Source organism: Leptopilina heterotoma, unplaced genomic scaffold (genome assembly GCF_015476425.1).
Source record: "Leptopilina heterotoma isolate Lh14 unplaced genomic scaffold, ASM1547642v1 Lhet_54, whole genome shotgun sequence".
NCBI classification, from domain to species: Eukaryota; Metazoa; Arthropoda; class Insecta; order Hymenoptera; family Figitidae; genus Leptopilina; species Leptopilina heterotoma.
In genome coordinates, this window is record NW_025111118.1 from 5,689,333 (window position 1) to 5,701,883 (window position 12,551).

Genomic DNA, 12,551 nt, shown 5'->3' on the forward strand with positions numbered 1-12,551 from the left:
TGTATTTATTTGCTATTTTTATTCATTTTAGTATTTATATTTGCTATTTTTCTTTATTTTTTTATTTATTTCTTTATTTATCTTTCGAAAAAAATTAGAATAATTGAATTTTTTAATAATTTAAATCTAAAATTATAATTATTACATTAATTTCGTAATTTCGCGACAAAATTTTTTTTTTTATAAAATAAAAAACATAAAAATAAAGAAACTAAACTAGAATAAAATAAAACTAAAATAAAAATTAACAATAAATTTATTAGTGAAATAAAAATTATAAAAATAAAGAAAACTAAAAGAATAAAATAAATAAAAATTAAGAAGTAACTATTCAGAGAATTAACTACAATCAATAATAAAAATAAATTTTTTCCCCCCCAAAAAAAATCCTTCGAGTTTAGAAAAATAAAAATTTGCATGTAAAATTAATAATATTCATAAGATTGTTGGATTTTACAATTGATCATTAGTTCGTCATCGTATTTAGAAAAAAAAAACATTTTTTCATTGTTTATTTATGTCTGCTGGTAATCTTGGGGATTTTTTATCCGGTTAACAAGAAATTACAATATTAGGCATTAGTCGAAATTTTTCTCTCATCTTCAAGATTTAAAATTCAATAAAATTTGATTAAAAAAAAAACCTTATCACTGCTGTTTATGAATGAAAAATAAAAGGGGTGAATCAGTGTGGTCTGAATTAAAATCAAATTGATTTTCTTTAAAACTGGAGAGCAACGGAGAAACAGGTAACACATGACTAAGACGATATATAAGATTGCAACGGACTCGTCAACAGTTCAGTTCTTGAAACGAGGTGCATAGGAAACAACTCTCACCTTTGCTTCACAAAATTTGTTGTTTTTTTTTGTTGACATTTATTTTTGTTTAGAAAAATTTTTATAAAAAAGTTTTATTCATTTTATTTTTTACTATAATTATTTTTGTATTCTCATCAGTTTCTCGTGATTGTGAAAAAATTTCTTCTATCCCAATAGGGATTTTTTTAACCAATGTAAGTAATTATTTTTAAATAAATTTTTTTTTGCTTATTTTGTGGTTTTTTGAAAATTTATTGGTTTTTTTTATTATCAAAAAAGTATTTTTTTCATTTAAATCTTTTTTTTTTATATTCACTCATATTTGACAATTTTTTTTTTCAGTTTTCTGAAGTAAATATTAAATTTTAAAGTACTTGATAATTAAGAAGTAATCTTTAAATAGTTTTCAATTATTATTGTTACCGAAGATAAAAATTTTTTGGAATAATTAATAATTAATTAATGTTAATATTTAATAATATTTAATATTCAATTAAATTTAATTAAATATTTAATCAGTATTTAATAATAAATTTTAATTTTTAATATTTACAAATCTCTTTTAAATTCTTCTTTCAAAAAATATTTTCAAAAAATCATTTTCTTTTTTTTACAATTTAAAAATCCAAACTTTCTGTATTCAATTGTTTTCTTAATTATATTGTAAGCATTAATTTATTAATTTAACGGATGCCTCATTTAATGAGTAAATCTCTATTTCAGATTAAAATTTTTTATTTGAAAAATAAGAGCCTATAATAATATTCAGTTTTTTTTTATACCATTAGCAATAGAAAATAATAAATCGAAGTATCTTTTATTTAACTAATTGTTATTTCACTAAATTATAAATTCAATTTAAATTTAAATAAAATAAAAATTTTAAAAGTCACAAAATATTTTAGTGAAAATTGCTATAAATTAGAAAAATAAAAATTATACTCTTTAGTTTGCGTGCAATAGTGGAAAAAAATAATTACATTAAGAAAATTACGATAGTTTTATGTTAATAAAAATTACATAAAGAAAAACTGTAATAAATTTTTTTTTCTTTCTATAAAATTGTACAGTTGATTAAATTGTAATAGTAAATTTTTTTCATGATCAAAATTAGTCATAAAAATAAATTGACAATTTTCGATGTTAATTTTAGTAAAAGAATAAATAAGTTCCCCCTTTTGAATAAAAAAATAGCTGCGAATTTTCCTAAAAAGAAAACAAAACAATACAGAAAAAAAATTCAAACTATCAACGTTTTCAATGAAAATGCCTATACTGATAAAAACAAATTGTACGTTTCACAAAGGTCATAATGCGGAAGTTAATTAAAATATAGAGTTTCTTACACCAAAGCAACCATAAAAGTAATTGTAAATAAATTAATTAATTTTTAACTTGAAAATATAATTTAAATAGTTTTTCATTATTTTTTTCCTTATTTGATATTTTTCACTCCTTCATATCAATAAAATATAAAATACCAACAAAATACGATAATAAATATAAAATACGACAATAAATATAAAAATTATGCCTATAGTTATTTTTTTAAAAATTAACTATTAATTTTTATAATATAAAAAAAAAAATTTCTTATAATAAAATTTTTTTTCTACTAAAACATAATAAAACATTGTAAGTTTTTACAATTTTTAACAATTATTAAATGAAACAAAAAAAATATTATTAACTTTAGTCAAGTAAACCAATCGGTTTACATTTTACAAGACTGCTGATAACGTTAAATTAAAACTTGATTATGAAATATGGAATATTTTACGAAACTTTGTTATTTAATAATTATTATTGAATAATTTTTCAAAAAAGCAGGCGAATACAATATTTTATTACTTAACATTGCTTTATTGATTGTATTTTTGACATCATAAGTTCTCATTGTTATTAATGTTATTAATTATTATTAACATAATTAATTATTATTATTCACAATTAAAATTTTTAACTAATTATAACTATTTTGTTTCTTATTATTCTTAATACTAGTTATTATTATTCATTAACTCGATAAATAAATTATTTATTATTATTATTTCATTAATAAAAAAAACACAAAAAGGATAATAACATAAAAAAATTTTCTGCTTTCTAATTTTGGATCTCATTTGAATTATTTCTAAATTTTGCTAATAACGCCATTTATATTCAACCTCCTCAATGTCGATTCTATTTTTAATAATAATAATTGGTATGCTCTAATTTTTTTTTAATAATTACAATACTCATCACACTGAGATTTATTTTTTTCTACTTTTTTTATTTATCATTATTATTTTTTCGAAAGAATATTTTTCACCTATTTCAATATTATTTCTCAGTGTCAAATTATTATCAATAATAGTTTTTCTTTTTTTTTTCCTTTACATTTAAAAATAATTTGTCTTTAAGAAATAGTAAACAAATCTTCCTATGATACGAGGAAATAAATTTAATTTTTCAATTCTCGTATTTGTTAGTTTTAAAAAAAAAAATTTTTTTTTAATAGACAAACAAATAATTTCATTTATATTTTAATGCATTCGAGTATATATAATTAAATTTAATAACGAAGTTTTAAAAAAAAAACCGCACATTAAAGAAAAACTTGTTTTTTTTCACGAAGCCACAAAGTTTATCGAGAAACAATTAAACAAAATATATTACTGCAAAATTTCTTTCATCATTTAAATGACCTAAATTCCTTTTAAAAAATTCTTTTGAATTTAATTAAATCGTCTTTTTCCTCAAATTTGATTAATATATTATTTTTTCACTAAATATACTTTTATTTTTTATTTTATTTTATTCAAGTTGCACGTGCGCTACGTTTGAAAGTTGTTGACAATTTTAGCAAATTAATACACAAACATTATTTACACGTGAAAAATAATAAGAATATTTAGTTTAAAAACTTTTTTTTTATTTAATTTAAAAATTTGTAAGCTTTCAATATAATAATTATAATAAAAAAAATAGCAATAATATTTATTCTAACAAAATTAAAACCAATTTTTTTAGTTATTTGAAAAATAAAATTAATTTTTTAGTTAATTAAAAAATAAAACTAATTTTTTTAGTTAATAATGAAAAATTAAAACTAATTTTTGTTGTTATCAATAAAAACTAAAACTAATTTTTTTAATTATGAATTAAAAATTAAAACTAATTTTTGTTGTTATCAATAAAAACTAAAACTAATTTTTTCAATTATGAATTAAAAAATAATACTTTTTAATTATTTTTTTAGTTATTAGTTAAAAGAAATAAATAAATTTTTTGTTTTTGCTTTTGAGTGTAAGTCAAAGAAGATTGTTTACAAAATAAAAAGCGGTTCATCGACTAGACATTGCGGAGCGGTGACTTATTTTGGTGTAAATATACTATATACATTTATAGAACTTTGCACAATATAAAAAGTGACTTGACAATGCGAATTTTATTTCCAGTGTATAAATTTATAAGCACCAATGGACCTGACATGACAACAAATTACATCTAAAAACCTCTCCTCGAATAGAACACGAACGCGTTTCGATTGCATTATTATTTGTCGTTGAACTCCTTGTTTGGCCATTCATTGTTACCATATGACTCCAATTTCTAAATTAATAGATTAATTAATAAATTAATTTAAAAAAAATTAATTAAAATTTAATAAATTTTGGAAAAAGTTTCCATTAATTAAAACTTAATTAATAAATTAATAAATAATTAATAAATTAAATTAATAAATAATTAATAAATAAATTCTAAATTAATTAATTTAATTAATGGAAATCACATGAAAAGCCATTAATTACGAAAATTCACAATATTAAAACATAAAAATTACTGTTACTTTTTTTTTATTTTCTTTTATTATTATTAATTAAATTTTTACACAAATTAAAAGCAATTTTCAATTTTCAACTAATAAATGAAATAAAATTTGTTATTACTAATTATTCATTAAAAACTCGTTGTCAATTTAAATAAAATTACTACTATTAATTAAAAAAAATTTTTTTCAAAAATTATTATCGCTGATTCATTTGGAAAAAAAAGTCGAAAAATCGGTCAAAGTTGATATATCACCTTGCGAATCCCGATATTGGATCGTGCACTTGGATTAGATTTTTCCTCGAGAAATAAACGAGTTTTATTAGTTAGCAATCTTTGGTGAGACAGCTTTTCCTTTCGATTTTTTTTTCTTTTTTTTTTTTTCTTGTAAACATTGTGAAATTAGTTCTCCATAATTATTATAAACTGCGTGTAAACGCAATTTATGTATGGGGGAAAAAAAATTCCATCTCTTGCGCGTCCTCATAAAATTCAAAATCTCCACATTTTTCTAAAATAAATTTTTCTCTAAAATTATTCAATCCAATTTCATTCACAATAAAGTCACTTTTTTTTCTTTTCTTATTAATTTACACGAATTTTTCAAAATTAAAATTTTTAACTCCTACAAAATTATTTTTATATAATTTTTATAAATTATTTTTAAAATGTTTATAAATTATTTTTATTAATTTTAAATTTTTATTTCCAAGTCCTTGCGATTTTAAAACGAAACGCATAAAAAGAAAAGGAATCGAAATATACAAATTAGAATTGCGAAACTCTGAATGAAATGCTTATTAGAATATCTTTTGCCAATCACCGCATAAATACTCAATAATGACAATTAGTTAACGGCAAAAAAAAAAATAATACATAGTTTAAAAATTCTCTGTTGTCTTTGAATTTTCAAATAAACAAAAAGACATACAAGAAAATCTACTTTTCAAAATAATTACTTTTTTACAATTACTTCTTTATAATCATTTCTACAATTATTTTTATCAATTATTTCATTACAATTTTTTTTAACAATTATTTAATTACAATTTTTTTTAAATTATTGCTTTACAATTTTTTTTAACAATTAATTCTTTACAATTTTTTAACAATTATTTTTTTACCCTCTTTTAGACAATAAATTATTTTTTTAACGCCATTTTTAACAATTATTTTAACAAATCTTTTTTTCCCTTTTTATAACAATTATAATTTATAATTTATTTTAAAAATTATTTTAATGAAAATTTAAGCAGGGAATAAATTTACTCACATATTTCTTAAAGATGTTTCATTTTTCAAGAATTTTAATTGTAATTTAGTTTTAAGATTTTTTTGATTAAAGATTTAATTAATTGAATTAAAAATTAGTTAATTAAAGAAGAAAAAAAGCTAAAAGACAAAAAAACAATTATTAAAAAAAAGACAATTTTTTTTACATTAAAAAATTGAAATGTAATTTCGAATTGGAATATTCGAGAAAATAAATTAGTGAAAGGAACCAACAATAATTCTAACACACTAGCCTATTAATAACAATCCAAAAACGGAGCAAATGAAAATGGCAATTTAAATGCTACACACCTATAATCCAGAGATTTCAACTCAAAACACATGAATCTATTATTACCCACTTTATCACAAAACTATTATTAGTAAACCATTACTCAAATAAGTATCTCAATAATTTACCCACTTCACCCCATTAATAAAATTACTTCACTAAAATTTACTCCAGTTTTGCCATTTACAATTTCTCATTTCGCAAAAACAAATCCGTACTTAAAAAAAAATATATATTTATTTATTATGAAAACTAGAATTTTGCGTTTCATTTCAAAATTTGTTTTAAAATTTTTAAATGTCAAAATTTCTTTTCCATTCCTTTTTTATAAAATATTAATAGTGTTGGAAAATTTCACAAAAATTATTATGTGCCTCCATTTAGAGACGAAAAATAAAAAAAAGGAATGATTTCATCTCATTACAGATGTCGCAATTCGTTGAGAAAATCTATGACGCCTATCGAGATCTCATGGACAATAAAAGTGATCCAAGGGTCAATGACTGGTTCCTAATGAGCAGTCCACTGCCAACATTGATAATATGCCTCTCGTATTCGTATTTTGTCAAAAGATTGGGACCCAAATTTATGGAGAACAGAAAGCCTTTTGAATTGAGAAAAACAATGATCTACTATAATTTATTTCAAGTGATATTTTCGTCATGGCTATTTTATGAGGTAATATTAATATTAATATTATGATTAACTAATTATTTTTATTTCATTAATTTTATTCCTATTTTGTTTATTTATTATTTTATACTATATAGTGATATAATAATAATAGTAGTAATAATAATTGTAGTAATAATAATGGTAGTAATAAGAATAGTAGCAATAATAATTGTAGTAATAATAATGGTAGTAATAAGAATAGTAGCAATAATAATTGTAGTAATAATAATAATAGTAATAACAATAGTGATAGTAGCATAGTAATAGCAAAAGAATCAGTAACTAAATTACAATAAAAATATTAATAATACAACATAAAAATAATATTTCTGCTTTGCAGACTTTGTAAAAATTTATAAACATAAAACTAGCAGCAAGAAAAAAAAGGAGCAGTAATTAGAAAAAGCCATGAACTAGTATTGCAGTTTACTCTAGTATTTATAATTGTGCGCGAATTTACGTTCTCTTGTATTTAAAGTTGAGTTATATTTATAATCAGAGTTGTTGTGATTTGCATTATTACAGTCATTAGCCTCTGGTTGGGGAGGACAATATTCCTTGAAGTGTCAACCTGTCGATTACTCGAGGAGTCCCATGGCAATGAGAATGGCGAAAGGATGCTGGTGGTATTACTTTTCCAAGTTCACTGAATTCATGGACACGATATTTTTCGTTATGAGGAAGAAGTACGATCACATATCAACGCTACATGTTATTCATCATGGCTGTATGCCAATGTCCGTTTGGTTTGGCGTTAAATTTACTCCAGGTTGGTGTTTTCATTCAGATGATAATAAATTATTTTTTTTGTTTGGAATTTATTGCAGTTTTTTATTTAGTGCCTTTGTGTATTTACTGCATTTTAGTATTTACTGATTTTTAGTATTAACTTTGAATACTTTCCCCACAGTATCTAAACTTGCAGCAATATTGACAGCATTTCTTCAATATTTTGAAATTTGAAGCAGTATTGTCAATGTTGCTGTAAGTTTAGATGCTGTGAGAGTTTAGGTACAGATGCTACAACTAAAAACAAAATTAGTTTAACTATCACTAAGAAAACTGTTGGATGCTGGAAACAAAAATTTCGTTGTTCCTAAATTTTTGATAGAAAGAATCAAGAGTTTATTGAACCAATTTTATTTCTTTGTTTAATCGGTTTTTAATTTTAATCTTTGTTTTGTTCAGTGTAACAAAATTTTTGGTTTGCACCATAGATTAGAGCAGAGGAAAAAAAATGTTACTGGACACAATAATGATGATAAGATAATCATTTTTAGTAAGGAGTAATATCTACATTGTACGGAATAGCATAGTTAAATGTTTGTACCATCTTTGATGATGATTGTATCATTTATAATCCAGATCATACGGAATAGTATTACTAAATTTTTGTACCATCTTGGATGGTAGAATTTATTGAGTAATATCTTGATTCTAGAGAATAGCTTAACTAAATTTTTGTACCATTTTGGATAGCAGATTTAGAGAAGCAACATCTTGATAAATCGGAGCAGCATATCCAAAATTTTTGTACCAGTTTAGATGTTATTTTGTATCAGTTATAATTCAGTTAGTACGGAACAACATCTTCATTATACAGAATAGAAAAGCAAAATTTTTGTACCATATTTTAGATGATGGATTGTATCAAATACAATCCAAACAGTATGGAGTAAAATCTAGATTGTACGGAGTAGCATAACCAAATTTTTGTACCATCTTCGATTGTAGATTTTATGGAGTAACGTCTTGTTTGTACTGAATTTAACATAATCAAATTTTTGTACCATCTTGGGATGCAGATTTTGTGGGGTAACGTCTTGCTTGTACTAAATTTAGCATAATCTAACTTTTGTACCATCTTGGATGGTAGATTTTATGTAGTAACGTCTTGCTTGCACTACATTTTTCTACCATCTTAGATAGTAGATTTGCAGGAGTAAAATCATGATTGTACGGAATAGCACAATCAAAGTTTGTTTCTATTTTGGTTTGTGTATTGTACGAAGTAGCACAACCAAATTTTTGTAGATGGTACCAACTTAGATGGTAGTAACAATTCTGTATCAGTAACAATCCAGATTATTCGGAGTAACATCCAGTTGTACGGAATAGCAAAACAAAAATTTTGTACCATCTTAAGCACACTAACAACGTTATTACCATGTAGCATCTTCTTTCTCTAAATACAACAAATGAAACTAATCATTATCAAAAAGCAAATACCAGAAAAAACTCCAATTAGTAACCACAAAAGAACAACATATTACCAAGACTTTCAAACCTAACTACTAATTCTTTTTTCAGGTGGTCACAGTACATTCTTCGGACTTCTAAACACCTTCGTCCATATCATCATGTACAGCTACTATCTCCTAGCAGCACTGGGACCCAAAGTTCAACCCTATCTCTGGTGGAAAAAATACCTAACAGCACTGCAAATGATTCAATTTGTTCTCGTCATGATTCACGCCTTCCAATTATTATTCATCGATTGCAATTATCCAAAAGCATTTGTCTGGTGGATTGGAATGCACGCAATTATGTTCTATTTTCTCTTTAGAAATTTCTATCAAGAAACATACAAGAAGAGGGAGAGAAAATTGACACTAGCCGCAAGTAAAAAAGATAATTACGTGAAGGCAAATGGTACAAATGGAAATAATACAAATGGCGAAATTTATGTAAATCACTACAAAATGACAACGGGCTACATATCCGATAATGGAATGAGGAATCGTGTTTTCATTGACAAACAGGAAGTTGAACAATGAATAAATCTTTTTTTTAAAATCGCCATTTACAATTACGTACATATAATATAATTATAGAAAAAGACTCGTTCAAACATAATAGAGGGTACTTAATTTAAGAAACATTTATCATTCATTAGGCTGTGATAATGTCTTTGGACCGGAGGAAAGTCCAGAGCAGAATCATTGCGATCGAAAGGTCGAGTTTAGACTGATTCATCTCTGAGGACTTTTGAATATTTTTTTTGCGAGTGCACTCCAATTTTACATTATCATTTTTTTTTTGTTACTGTTAAAATTGGATTGAATATTTTTGGACTTTGGCAAAAAAAAATTGGTGATGAATTACTAATGATTATGAACAATTTTTCAAAAGAAGGTGTTCATTTGTGTGTGGTACTGTGCGTCGAATCTTCTTTTGTCTGATGATCAAATGAAGAAATTTATCATACTTATCATATTCATCATATTCAACATTACCAAATACTGAACATCGAATTAAATTCTTCATTAGTAATTATAATTGTAATTATAATTATAATTATATTCATAATTATAATCATAACTATTCTAGGTAATTTTTTTAGTATACGTAATTTTAATTTTTAAGTTCTTCACCCAACGAAATACATCTCAGGTCACTATTTAATTGTCATACATTATTTATCTAAGAAGAGAATTCTTTTCGTCAAAATCAATAGTTTTTTTTCTTGAAGAAAAATGTAGAAAAAATTCAAAAATTCTATTATGTATATAGAAACAAAATTTGACAAGAAACTTTAAAAAAAAATATTTTTTTTAAAACACAAATTTCCGTTATTAGAAAATCTTTCCGTCTCTCTATCATTCTTTTTTCTCTTCGATCTCACGTTAAAATATAAGTGTTTCACTAATTCATTCCATCAATTCGTTAGAAACGATTCACTTTGATTAAATATCCATATAAATATTTTTTCGGGTTTATTCGAAATATATATATATATATAGACATAAATTTCTCTATCATGGAGATAAGGATAATGTAGAAATAATATTTATTTTCACTTCGATTTTAAGGTTTAATGTGTATAATAAAATATTTGTTAATTTTGTAGCTTTTATATAAAGAAATGTCTAAAAAACAAAAATAATGACATGAATATAATTGTTAAGAAATTTTTTTTTCAAATTCGATTTTTTTATACATAAAAGTAAAAATTATTTTTGAATTTGTGAAAAATTTGTTTATAAATTATTGTAGATTAATAAGTTTTAAAGTATTTCGCATTTATAACGAAAATAGAAAAAGTTACAAAGTGTAAATAAATTTTTAAAATATAATTAATGGAAATAAATGAATATTGAAAAAAATAAAAACTGTTTTCTAAATTTTATATTTTACCTTTTCATTTTACTGTCATTTCAATATAATAATTTTTATACACCAAATAAACATAATGAACTTCAATTCAAACAAGTTTAAAATTCGAATTAAAAATACGAACAAGTTAAAAATTCGAATTAAAAATTCAAACAAGTTAATAGTAATTATTTTATAACTTATTAGACATTGAGTCAACTATTTTCGCTTAATTTATATTTTATGAAATTAAAGATAGAAATCTTCGACACCCACAGTCGATAAGTATTTTTCATTTACAATTTTCAACTAAAGAGAACGACACTATTTAAATACTATATTTAATTTATACTGGTAAAAGTGGTATCTATACTTTATCTATTTTTATTATCATATAATTTGTATATTATTTTTTTCAATCTATTATTAATAATTAATTTTTACTTTTTTTAAATTCTCACGATTTTTAGGAATACAAAACTAAACTATCTCTTTTTTCTAATTTTCAATTTCCTAACAAAAATCAAAATACGAATCTGATATTTTTTAGTATTTGAAATTCCCAATTTTAAAACAAATTATTAGGAAATAATTAATTATTATTAATTATTATACAAAAAATTGTCTTTTTTTTAACTTGGTATTATTTTATTCCCCATTTTAATATAACAAAAAATTCTTTTTAGTGTTTAATTATTAATTGAAACATTTAGTTTATAAAAAATTATGTTAGGAAAATACTTTTAAAAAAATAAAAAAAAATATATAAAAAAAAACTAAATTTAACAACTTTGAAAAATTTTATTGCATCACAATGCAGCAGTTTTTGTTTTCTAATTACAAATATTTACGTATCTTATTTGGAAATGATGCATAAGTAAAAAATTTATTTTCTTCATAATGAAAATGGTAAATTCGAATCAGTTAATTTTTTTAAATAAATGAAAAAAATTCAAACAAGTTAAAAATAATATTTTTAATAGTAATATTTATTAATATTAATTATTTAAAAATTAATTAATGAATTAAATAAAAAATATTATTAGTAGTACCTATCAATAATTAATATGGTGTTAAATAAATAAATAAATAAATATTAATTCTATAAAAATAATAATTATAAAATAATAATAATTTTTGTCAACAATATTTTTATATCATCATTAAAAATAGTTTAATGCAATCACCTTACATGAGATTTCCGCAAACACACTTGAATCATTAAGCATATATTTAAATTTCACACATCAACTAAAAACATTTAAAGAATTTAATGGAATTTACCTACAAAGAATCAAAGTTCTTTCATCATAATAACTTTAAACATATTAATTCTATAATACGTCATTTATTTTAAAATATTTTTTAATTTTTCTATTTTTTTTTCCCAAAACTTTGAACTATGATTCAATTTTTCATTTCAAAATTCTAATCTGTCATAATATTTGACTTTTTTTGTTCCTATATTATATCTTATGAAATGTAATGTAAATTAAATTCCAGTAAAATGAAAAAAATATTAATTAACAAAAAAAAAATAATATGGAAGACAATAAAAAAAATTGAGGAGAAAAATATATA

General features: G+C 22.1%; 1 protein-coding gene across 1 annotated transcript; it reads left to right on the plus strand.

The window, feature by feature from the left end:
- Window positions 1–789: 789 nt before the first annotated feature.
- LOC122508543 (elongation of very long chain fatty acids protein AAEL008004-like) lies at window positions 790–9,720 on the plus strand. Its single transcript, XM_043621965.1, has 4 exons — window positions 790–1,014; window positions 6,627–6,878; window positions 7,401–7,644; window positions 9,186–9,720. The coding sequence occupies exons 2-4, from the start codon at window positions 6,627–6,629 to the stop codon at window positions 9,650–9,652; spliced, it is 963 nt and encodes a 320-aa protein (XP_043477900.1). The 5' UTR covers window positions 790–1,014; the 3' UTR covers window positions 9,653–9,720.
- The last annotated feature ends 2,831 nt before the right edge of the window (window positions 9,721–12,551 follow it).

Excerpts from the sequence above, each read along its gene's own strand:
- LOC122508543 (XM_043621965.1), top strand. The coding sequence starts at position 6,627 with ATGTCGCAATTCGTTGAGAAAATCTATGACGCCTATCGAGATCTCATG. Across the intron at positions 6,879-7,400 it reads CGTCATGGCTATTTTATGAG|TCATTAGCCTCTGGTTGGGG; the intron begins GTAATATTAATA and ends GCATTATTACAG. Across the intron at positions 7,645-9,185 it reads TGGCGTTAAATTTACTCCAG|GTGGTCACAGTACATTCTTC; the intron begins GTTGGTGTTTTC and ends TTCTTTTTTCAG.